General features: G+C 37.2%; 2 protein-coding genes and 1 pseudogene across 2 annotated transcripts; all 3 read left to right on the top strand.

Moving 5' to 3' along the window:
* The first annotated feature begins 288 nt into the window (after window positions 1-288).
* LOC132175082 (UDP-glycosyltransferase 73C4-like) lies at window positions 289-1,894 on the top strand. The gene has a single exon (XM_059586900.1). The coding sequence runs from the start codon at window positions 335-337 to the stop codon at window positions 1,784-1,786; it is 1,452 nt and encodes a 483-aa protein (XP_059442883.1). The 5' UTR covers window positions 289-334; the 3' UTR covers window positions 1,787-1,894.
* Window positions 1,895-5,258: 3,364 nt separating this feature from the next.
* LOC132174083 (pyruvate kinase, cytosolic isozyme-like) lies at window positions 5,259-8,636 on the top strand. The gene is made up of 3 exons (XM_059585789.1): window positions 5,259-5,504; window positions 7,270-7,731; window positions 7,824-8,636. The coding sequence occupies exons 1-3, from the start codon at window positions 5,259-5,261 to the stop codon at window positions 8,634-8,636; spliced, it is 1,521 nt and encodes a 506-aa protein (XP_059441772.1).
* A 341-nt stretch (window positions 8,637-8,977) lies between these two features.
* Window positions 8,978-9,839, top strand: LOC132174082 (protein CHLOROPLAST IMPORT APPARATUS 2-like; annotated as a pseudogene).
* The last annotated feature ends 2,383 nt before the right edge of the window (window positions 9,840-12,222 follow it).

Genomic DNA, 12,222 nt, shown 5'->3' with positions numbered 1-12,222 from the left:
GCCAGAGAAAGAGAGATCTAGTTGATACAAATGATGCTTTAATGCTTTCCTTAGGATAATGTTTCCTTCCTGCCGGTTGTACCAAACGGTCCAAACCTCCCTTCAAACACTTGGAGAAAAGCATATCTTTTTTTCTTGTTGAGGAAGGCATTAATTTGGCCCGTTCGGATCATTTATAAACCAAATTATTTGGATCAAGATTTTTTACAATTTTAAGAAAATTGTATATTTTTAAATTATATAAATTTAAAATCCGAAAGACTTTAAAAACAGCTTCACTTGCTGCTTTTAAGACCAACTCAAAGCATCCCAAGAGACTTGAACCAAACTAAACATGTCGTCCGGTGAGATTCTTGTGGTGCCCAAAAACGGGCAAGGCCACCTCTTCCCTTCCATGCAGCTCTGCAAACACCTCATTTCCCGAAACTACACCATCACCCTCATCGTCGACTCCGATATCACCTCCTCTATCCCCTCCTCTCTTCTCCAATCCCCTCTCTTCCAACTAACCCACATCTCAACCGGATCCGGCCCGAGCCAGCCTTTCCACCGCAACCACCAGCAGATGGGCCACGGCATCGAGACTCTACTGGCCCGACGGGATCCGAATTCGACCAGACCCGTATGTGCCATCGTAGACCACATAATGAGTAAGACCCAGGAGGTTTTTTCGAGGTTTGGTGTGCCCACGGTGGTTTTTATTACATCTGGGGCGTGCTGGGCGGCGGTCCAGCACGCTGTGTGGGTGGTCCGACCCGGAGACATGACACCCGGTGAGGTCCGGGTCCTGCCCGGTTTACCGGAGGAGATGGTCCTAAAGTATTCGGATCTTAAGCAACGTCGTCATTGGCGCCCTCCACCGGCTAAAGAGGTCGAAAAGGATCCAAAGGGTGGTATGAAACCGCCACGTGGCCCGCCTTTACCGGGGGAACCGGCTCCGTGGGTGGAAGAAGTGGAATGCTCGGCGGCGATATTGATCAACACGTGCGACGATCTGGAGCGTCCGTTTCTTGATTACGTGGCGAAGTTGACCCAGAAGCCCGTTTGGGGTGTGGGCCCGCTGTTGCCGGATCAGTATTGGCAGTCGACGGATTCGCTGCTCCGGGAGCGAGAGATCCGGCCCAGGAAAGAATCTAATTACACCGAGGATGAGATAATCGAGTGGTTGGATCAGCAGCCGCGTGGGTCGGTGATGTACGTGTCATTTGGGAGTGAGGTGGGTCCCACAATGGAGGAGTACCCTGAGCTGGCTGGTGCACTGGAGGAGTCGACCCGGCCATTCATATGGGTCATCCAACGAAAATCAGCTCCTCAACACTCGGGTCAACCCGGTTTAGGTGGTGTGGAAGCACAAGAGTATTTTCCTCATGGGTTGGATAGCAAAATTGGTAAGAGGGGTTTGATAATACACGGGTGGGCACCACAGCTGTTGATACTGAGCCATCCATCGACGGGTGGGTTTGTATCGCATTGTGGATGGAATTCCACGGTGGAGGCGATCGTGCGTGGGGTCCCATTCTTGGCATGGCCCATAAGGGGTGACCAATACTACAATGCCATGCTGGTTGTCAGACATCTCAAGGTGGGGACCATGGTCTCAGAGGGATATCCAGATGATAAAGTTAAGAAGAGTGATATATTGCATGGCATAGAGAAAGTTCTCACCGACGGCGATATCAGAAGCCAATCTGAGATTCTTCGTGGCCAATTTGAGCAAGGCTTTCCGGCGAGCTCGTTGGCGTCGTTGGATGCGTTTAAGGATTTGATCAACCAAAAAGCAGCATAAGTCCGAATAAGACCCTAGCTTGATTAGGAACTTGTACTAGAGTTTCGACTTTGAACTCTCTCCAATCTATTTGCATCGTATTATATATTAATTGTATATTAAGGTAAATCTTGCAATTGTGACAATGGGTCATTTAATTGCTGTCTAGGGATGGGCTTTAGTTGGACTGGGCCTGAACCCACTAGTCTTGTTATGGAGCCATCCCAGCAACCCCAAGAGCAAGAACCATCTTCCCACCTGTATATTTTTAAATAATTATTTTGTTGGGAAAACTACGTACACTAATTAATTAACCCCATGAATTAGGACTTTATAACACGATGACTTGTATTGTAATTCAATACAAACACGTACACTTGTAATCTTAAAGTCTGTTTGGATTGCGTTTGAGGGACCTAAAAGTACTTTTAACACTTAAAAAGTCCGTTTGAAGAAAAAAGTACTCATTTGGTAAAAAAATTAAAAGCGCTTTTAATGGTCCAAAAAACTTAAAAATGAGGTTTTTACTCAAAAGCTCTATTTCTCAAACACAATCCTAAAGAAACTCTTAATTGTAGACACTTAATCCAATATTCTCTCTTTGACTTTGACAATTGGAGTCCAAAGTTGCTTTGGAAATCTCTGTTGCTGAAGATTTGGCCTACTTCCGGAAGTCTAGTACATACAAAATTCTTAGTGCTATACATATATACATATATTTGGAATTTACAGCCGCAGCTGCAGAAACAAATTAAATATGGAGCACCGAGCCTTCACTGCTCTCGCAACTCTCGTCTCGTGCTTTAAAGGAGGAGAGGAGCAGCTAATCTCATCCAAAATTAAGTCTTTCTTTCAAAAATTCTGTCAAACAATTTGTAATAAGTGCTTTTTTCCCACCTATAGGGTGAGAGTTTACCTAGATTCATTATAATTTTCCACAATCACAATCATCAACCACTACTACACGCTTAAATTATTTTACCCTACCCAATGCGTATTAGTCATTTTTATATATATATATATTTGATGATGTTAATGAAAGAATATTGAGTTAAACAGTTATTTTAGCTGTTTCGAATTCTTTTATATTTCAATTATAATGGGGATGTTGCTAATCATATTTATACTTGTACAGTTTGGTTTGGTTTGTTTGTTTTTTTTTTTTTTTTTTTTTTTTTTTTTTTTTTTTTTTTTTTTTTTTTTTTTCGGCCTGTTGTATTTTGCAGACTTGGATCTGTTTTTGTTAGGAAATGGGTGTCTGGTTGTTCTGAGTTTTAGTTTGTAGTTTGTTGGGGGCATTTGTCGTCAGAGGTTGACCACTGTATTTTCACCTCTAAAAGGTGTCCACACACCATTATGCAAGACTACAATTACAAGCAGTCATGCTAATTAAATAATACGTCTATCATAAGGGTTAGTCTTACGAGCAGAGGGCCTCAGTAAGTCCTACATTGAATATATAGATATAGCAAGAGGAGTTGTTAATATAACATAATTGGACATAATTAAACTCATAGACTTAAAAAAAGTTTTTAGTTGATGATGTTCAAATTTAGTTGATGATGTTCAAATGTCTTATATTATACTTTCACTGTAACATTTTTCGAGGTGTTAATCTCATTAACATGGTTAATGATTTTTGGGTCAAATGACTCTTCCACCCCTAATAAGAAAGTATTAGAGTTCGTTTGGCATTGAGATTTTGCAAACCAAAAGTATAATTTAAAACTAAATTGTAAAAAATGTATCCTTTTTTTTTTAGGGAAAATTTCACTTTAGACCCCTAAATTACCGTGCGTTTTGAAAAGACCCTCTAAATTTCAAAAACTCAAATTTACCACCTGAACTTTCAATTTGAGTCAATTGACCAACTCCGTCAGATTTAGCTTTTAAATTCTAACAGAAATTCCTAAAATGACCAAAACACCCCTTGATTCTTTTATAACTTTATTTTTTTTTTAAGTTTGAAATTAAGGATAAATTTGGAATTTTATAAAAAAAAAAAAACAAGGGTATAAATGTCATTGTATCACTTTTAACGTTTAAAATTTGACAGATGGGGTCAATTGATTGAAATTGAAAGTTCAGAAGTGTAAATTTAGAGTTTTTGAATTTGAGAAATCTTCTCAAACCGCGTGGTATAAAGTGAAGTTTTTTTATTTTTATTTTTTAAATAGTGAATTTAAAAATGTTAACAAAAAAGGGCATTCAAATAGCAAGTAAGGGGTACATCACTAAAAACGCATAATTTTAAAAGTTAAATTTTGATTTTAAAGTGCAAACTGCAATTTAAATAAATGCTTAACTAAATTTTTTAAAATTCACATATTTTAATATCGTTATTTTTAAATTGCACAAACACAGAAATTATTGCAGAGGAGTCGTAGCAAAATGAAAGACGAAATTGCAATCAACTGTATTTTAACTTGTAAAAGGTGTCCCAAAGGCTAGTAAATAACCCACTAGCATAAAAGAAAGCCAAAATTCCAGCAAACTACAGATATCCTTACCTTCCTTCAATATATATATTTTTTCAAAAAAAAAAAAAAAAAAGTCTGGTCTGACACCTTCTCAGCTCTCGTATCAGCCGAACACCCAGCTGGGAGCCATTAGAGTACAATGCAATCTCCTAGACTATAAGATAAATATTATCTCCGGTTCCTCTTGTGGCTTATCTTGGCCGTGATCTTCTCTAACATGGTTATAGCTGATCTGATCATATCAATATTAATTAAATGGTTTAATTCACTTTTTCTATCATTTAAATTTTTGAAACAATTAGTAATTTAATATGAAAATTTAAGGCGATCAAGATGTAAATTGTGTTAGAATACTAATTATTTAATTAAATTTATAATTTTCTCTGAACTTCAACATTTTAGGATAAGGTTAATTAATTAAATGGTGGTTTAATTAAAGGTTAACGAGCAAATTCGAGACTTGGGGGTGTACGATAGATTGCTAGTTTCAGACTATCAAGTAGTCTCCCCTCCCCCTTCTCTTGTGTGGACATGTTAAAAAAAAAAAAAAAAAAACAAAACAAGCAAACTTTTAAGGCAACAGAATCTAGGGAAACGTGTGGTATTACAAGTTTGCACTTACATACTTAATTTTTAAAATTAGATGGATCTACATAACTAAAGTGTAGAGTTACATAGAAAGTAGAACGTAACCCCCACCCATTGGCCATTGGTAGCAAAACAATAAATTATAATATTTGGGGCACTACGGATACCAAAAAAGGAAAAAGAATAGATTTGAAGTAATTTGATGACAAAGAGTATATACCTAATTGATGCTCTTCCTTTTCCAAGAAGACCTAGTAAAGATTTGCTTGAGTCCTAAGCAAACAATAAATCCAATCCGCACCCAACAAGGACAAGGGCATACCAAAGCTTATATAAGGGATGGCTCCATCGGTTCTAGGAAGAATTAAGAAACTTTTCAAAACCCTCTTTGTGAATTATAGCGTCTGGTGAGAGCATATATACTAATGGAGAGGATTCTGGGAGTTAACAATCTTGGCGGGGAGAGGAGGCCAAAGACAAAGATAGTGTGCACGTTGGGACCTGAATCTCGGTCGGTGGACATGTTAGAGAGGCTTTTGAGGGCAGGGATGAACGTCGCTCGCTTCAACTTTTCCCACGGCACTCATGATTACCACCAAGTGACCCTCGATAATCTCAGGGCTGCCATGAACAACACCGGCATTCTTTGTGCTGTCATGTTGGATACTAAGGTACGTATTCTTTCCTAGCTAGTCTTCTTCTTCTTCTTCTTTTAAGCATCTTAATTTTTATATATTATATTTCTTCCTGGCTAGCTACTTTAATTGTTTCTTATATTTTTATGATTATTTCTTGTTATTCATTCAATTTGATTCTATCGTTGCTGGGTTTTCTCTTGTTTGCTCCCTAGCTAAGATTTCTCTCTCTCTCTCTCTCTCTCTCTCTCTTTCTATCATGAGATTATTACATACTGATTCAATCTCTGTTAGAATCAGTTCAGGAGCTAGTTAGTGTGTGTACGTAGGAATATCAGATTGCATCGGATCTTCATTGAAAGCGAATAATTATATGTTACGTGAATACGTAACGGTGATAGATTATAAGTTCTGAGGAAACCTTGACCTTAGAATTAAAGGGAACCTAAACCTTTTAGATTTTCAGGAAACCTAAAAAAACCCTTTTCAAACTCAAGGTTTGGGATTAATTTTCTATCATTAATGAGGATGTCTTTAAATAGACAATTATAATGCATAGTAAAATAAAGAGAAATGCCTCAGTGCAATATAATATCCACATTTGGTTCATTTTTAGTGACGTGGCCAATGAACAATCACATGAAAGGGATGATTGAAATTTGAATTTCAATCTTCTCTCACTCACTAAATATGGGCCAAATGTTGGCATTATATAACACTGTAGCATATCTCTAAAATAAAAGACTAATTAGAATAAACTATTGATAATACTTATCCCTAATATTTAAATTATACTAACTAATACTTATCTCTAATATTTAAATAATCTAATGTTAGGGGTATAATAATAGAGGTATTTTAGATTTAAAATACTTTAGGATAATATAAGTCTTAGTTAGTATAATTTAAATATTAGGGATAAGTATTATCAGTAGTTTATTTTAATTAGTCTTTTATTTTACTATGCATTGTAATTGTCTATTTAAAGACATCAAGCCCATTAATGAAAGAATCAGAAAATTAATTAATCCTAAACTTTGAGTTTGAAAAGGTTTTTTTAGGTTTCCTCAAAATTTAAAAGGTAAGTTTTCTTTGAATTTAAGGTCTAGGTTTCCTCAGAACCTAAAATCTATCCTCGTTACGTATTCACATAACATTATATATTTTGAAAACGAATCAAGCTCCTACATGCATGAATGTGGAAAGAAAGTGGTTTTGATTTGTTAGAGACATCTCTTCCAATGAGAACTCTACACAAGATAATCTCACGTTGAACAATGTCTCCAGATAAAGCTTGCAACAGATTATTAGATAACAAAGTCCTAGTTAAACTTTTCTCTTGTATAACTTATCGTATAGTGTTTACCGACAGCAAGCGTATTATATTCTCAGATCTTCTATGATTGTTGTTGAATCAAAATCCAGTTTTCAATTTCGAAACTATTTACAATTTTTTTTTTTTTTTTGGTAAGAACATTAACAAATTGCTTATAAGGTGCAATGCATGAACTAATTTATATCCCTTCACCGTTTAATGTTCGGTCAGAAGCTGCTTTCCTGGAACCTTTCCATATATGATAAATGGTATAAATCTTGGTTGCCTTAGTTTTGAACAAAATAATAACAACAACGATTGTAAAAAGATATGCTTTGTAAAGGAACAAGAGCTTTAATTGATCTTTCACGTTCTATAATTTTTCTGTTGATCATGTGCTCGATGCTTTAACTTTTTGAGAAATAAGTACTTATTGGTAGTTAATTGCCTGACGGTGTCGTTTTCTTATATTTGAAAATTTTTTAGGGTCCTGAGATTCGAACTGGGTTTTTGAAAGACACAAAACCCATACAGCTTCAACAGGGTCAAGAGATTACCATCACCACTGACTATAGCATTAAAGGAGATGAGAATATGATAAGTATGAGCTACCCAAAGTTGGCTGAGGATTTAAAGCCACAAAGTGTTATTTTGTGTGCTGATGGGACAATTTCTCTTACTGTTCTGGATTGTGACAAGGAACGGGGTTTGGTTCGTTGTCGTTGTGAAAACTCTGCACTACTTGGTGAGAAGAAGAATGTCAATCTTCCTGGAGTTATTGTCGATCTCCCAACCTTAACTGGTAAGGACAAAGAGGATATTTTGGAATGGGGAGTTCCAAATAAGATTGACATGATTGCTCTCTCTTTTGTTCGCAAAGGTTCTGACCTTGTGGAGGTCAGGCAACTGTTAGGACCACATGCAAAGAACATCCTTCTCATGTCAAAGGTATGTCGTTAATTAATATCATTTGAAGAAATTGTTTGAACTAGGCTAGCTAGTTGAAGTTAATTTTGTTGTGTTTAATTTGGGACATGCAGGTGGAGAATCAAGAAGGTGTTGCTAATTTCGATGATATTCTGGCAAACTCAGATGCATTTATGGTGGCAAGGGGTGACCTAGGAATGGAAATTCCCATTGAAAAGATATTTATAGCTCAGAAAGCGATGATACTGAAGGCCAACATGCAAGGAAAACCAGTGGTAACTGCCACTCAGATGTTGGAGTCCATGACCAAATCTCCCCGACCTACTCGAGCTGAAGCCACTGATGTTGCTAATGCAGTTCTTGATGGCACTGACTGTGTCATGCTTAGTGGAGAAACTGCTGCTGGGGCCTACCCTGAAATTGCTGTTCAAACCATGTCAAGAATTTGCACAGAGGCAGAGGATTTTATAGACTATGGACATCTTTTTAAAAGAATAATGAAAACTGCACCAATCCCTATGAGCCCATTGGAGAGCTTGGCCTCTTCAGCTGTGAGCACAGCCCATTGCATTAAAGCAGCTCTAATTTTGGTCCTAACCAGAGGAGGAAGCACTGCGAAGCTAGTGGCTAAGTACAGGCCAAGCATGCCAATCTTGTCGGTGGTGGTTCCAGAGATAAGAACAGATTCTTTTGATTGGTCATGCAGTGATGAAGCTCCGGCAAGGCATAGCCTTATTTATCGGGGTTTGGTTCCTCTTTTGAGCACAAGTTCTGCAAGAGCTTCTCATGCAGAGTCAACCAAAGAGACCGTAGAGTTGGCCCTCCAACATGCAAAGGCCAAGCAACTTTGCAAGCCTGGAGACTCGGTCGTGGTATTGCATAAGGTTGACTCTGCTGCTGTCATCAAAATCTTGACTGTTGGTTGATTGTATTTAGCCAAAGTTTGGTTAATGCTACTTGTTATTTTGTTGCGCGGCTTTTTCTTCTTGTTTTTCATTGAACTCAATTCATTGGATTTTGGTGAGAATCTTAGAGATATATCGATCAATATCACAATTTTGTGTTTGCATATCTGTTTGCCTTTTAATTTACTCTCTCTTTCCTTGTTTCTGTGAATGTTATTCAACATCTTCCGTCTTTATACAACAACCTTAAATAAAAGGGGAAACTTCACTAAGGACCCCCAAACTTCCACCCGTTTTGAAATACCCCCCCTGAACTTTAAAATCTCTCAATTTAATTCTCTGAACTTTCGATTGCTCTCAATTTGGACCCCTCCGTCTAAGTCAATCGTTAACTTCAGACGGAACCCTAAACACGTGACTTGCACGTGGTTTTTTACCACTGAACTACCCGTTATACCCTCTGAAGAGATTTCCCAAGCTCGCCGGAACCTTCTCGGAAAAAATGTTGGCTCTCGAACACGACATCATCAAATCCCCGTCGACATCGACCAGAACCTTGCACTCTTCTTCCCCTTCTTCGACTCTGTCAGAATCAAGCAATTCCCCGCTCGCAATCTCCACTCGAAAACCTCGAATCTCTCGAAAGCAGCCCAACCAGAACTACAACGAAGCTACAGCCCTCCTCTCCACGGCCTACCCCAACATCTTCTCCCCCAAACACCTCAAAAAGCCTCGCAAATTCACCGCACAACATGATTCTTTCTTGGTCGAGTCGTCCGAGTTGCTTCTGCCCTTTCGGGTCATTGACAGCTCCAATTTCCTGCTCCACCAACCAATCCAAGAAAAACCCAGTTTCCAAATCCAATCCAAGGTTGCGAATTTCTGTGAAAACCCATGCTAGAGCCTAGGGGAAGTTGATTTCTAAAAAGAAATGAGATTGTAGCGTTGGCCAAAAGAATTCCTGGTAAGGGAATCCATTTCCAATGGGATTGGGTTTTGGCGTGAAATTCGAAATAGGTTTTGGGATGAGAAGGCCGAAGGGGAGGAGGAGTGAGAGCTTTGAGACATGTTGATGAGGGTAACTGGTGGAGTTTTTCGGTGGTGGATGTCCGCCAAATCTCTCCCAAATTCCACAGGCATTCATCAGATTCCGTAGAGAAGAAGAAAAAGAAGGTCAAGAAGCCGCCGGCCATGGAGTTGAAGAACGAGAGATTTCACTTTTAGGTTTAATTTAGGATTTTTTTGAAAAGGGTAGTTTGGACATTTAACGTAGTTAATATGAGGGTATAACGGGTAGTTCAGGTAAAAAAGTCACGTGCAGGTCACATTTTTCGTTTTCCGTTTGAGGTTAACGATTGATTTAGACGGAGGGATCCAAATTGAGAGCAATTGAAAGTTCAAGGGACTAAATTGAGAGATTTTGAAGTTCAGGGAGGGTATTTCAAAACGGGTAGAAGTTTGAGGGTCTTTAGTGAAGTTTCCCCTAAATAAAACTACAAAAAATCAGAAGAAATCCAACTTAGGAAAATTCTCTATTGTTAACCATTATTATTCTTCTATGATCGCAAAGATTGCTTTCCTATAGGCCTAGAACACCCTTTTTCTTTATCTTTTAATGTAAATAAATATTAGAAATACAAATACTAAAGTTATAACAAAGTTACACGAGAGAAAGTTAGATGAATCATACATGAATTTTGATCCAATGGTGATTTTGAATCATTCTTCAAGCCCTAACCTTATATTTTCAAATATTCAATGAAATTCCAAAAATTGAATCTAAACCACAAACATATACAATGGCTCGCAGCGAAAACACCTCAAAATCCTGAGAAATCTAAGAATCAAACAACCCCTCAATGAATCAAACTCTGAAACCCAAAAAAAAAAATTAGTAAGTTTACAACTTGGAAAAGATTGAAGCGAGAAAAACAAGGTCGAAAACCAAAATCACTAATCCATAGCACGGTTTCACGGATCTGAAATAGAAGACATGGATCAAAAATTTTCTAAAACCCTAACCCTAGAATTAGATGGAAATCACGGCTAGGGTTCAAGTTGTGATCGATCGGTAGAGGAGAGCGAGGAGTGATGGAATCAAACCATATATATATATACCTATGAAGCTCCGGCCGGCAAACCACATTTCTTGTAGATTTCAGCCCCTCTATATTGTAACACAGAGACTTAAAAACAATCCCGTTTGTCGTGGTTTCTAGCCTATCTAGTATCTACACATGTAATTGAGTGAGGCAGTTTCTAGCCTTTAAAACAATTGGCTCCATTACATTTTGAAAAATGCTGGTCACCTATTCCCAAATCTGATGAATTTGAACGCAATCCCAACCTTACCAACGATGATATATCAAGCAAACAATATTGGATCAATGGACTTTGGGGGAGGAAAAAGACTTCTTTCTTTGTGCTGGTTTTATGAATAACCTTATTCTTCGTATCATTTATTATATTTATTTCATATCGATTAATGTGATATATTTTAAATGACTTTTCATGCCAGTTATTTAAAATATGTCACATCAACTGATATAAATTAAACGTAATAAATGGGTATGAAGAGTAATTTTACTCTACTTTTATTGTCCGTGTTAAATCTTTAATAGAGTAACGTTAGAAACTACACTTTTATCCTACAATTATATATCTCATAATGTTGACTTCACAGTTCTAATCAATCTTTAAATTATTTTTTTCAAGAAAGGGACAAATCTAAAAGTTAGTCAAAACTATTACATCAATATTATAAAATAATTACAAAATAATTACGTGTTTTCTATCTTTAGTCTTTGTAGTTGCAAGCAAAACACTCTTTCTAGACTTGATTAGACTTGATTTGTTACAATATATATATATATAGTTGCAAGCAAAACACTCTTTCTAGACTTGATTAGACTTGATTTGTTACTATATATATATATATATATATATATTGGAAGGCCCAAAGCCCCAAAGTAGACAAATTTTGGGTCTGCCTTTTTAAAGCCCAAGTAAAGTACCAATACTGCGGCCTGCACACTTCGGCCTCTCAAGTTTAGAAAAGTATGCCTTCCAACTGAAATACAGTGGTGTCTTATTCCGGTATTATAAATCTAACTATAATTTTTTTTTTCTTTTAAATGATGTAATTATAAATAAATAATATAAACGTGTGCTTGTGATAAACTGCCCCACTTGAATAATGAGTGTCTATTTGTATTTATCGTGTGTTTACACAACAAAATTTAATATATATAGTATTTCATGCATTTTTCAAAAATTTACACAACAAAATTTAATTATTTAATTGTTAACATAATAAGTGTCAAGTATCAAGTATCAAGTATCAAGTATGATATTACACTTCATACTTGGAGCTATGTCGAGACTTGGGGGTGTACGATATTTTGTTGGAAGGAGATTCAATTCTTTGAATGTAGTGAATGCTATCAAGGAGACAAATCCAAACGGCAGTAGCTATGGACAGGTTATAGAAGATATTCATCTGCTACTACGGACAAGGAGGAGATGGGACATAGGTCATGTGAAGAGAGAGGTAAACATGGCAGCACATACTCTTGCTTGCAAGAGAAGCTTCAAGGTCATCCATTGA

The sequence above is a fragment of the Corylus avellana genome, chromosome ca3 (assembly GCF_901000735.1).
Source record: "Corylus avellana chromosome ca3, CavTom2PMs-1.0".
Classification (NCBI taxonomy): domain Eukaryota; kingdom Viridiplantae; phylum Streptophyta; class Magnoliopsida; order Fagales; family Betulaceae; genus Corylus; species Corylus avellana.
This window is presented reverse-complemented; position numbering and strand designations above follow the sequence as displayed.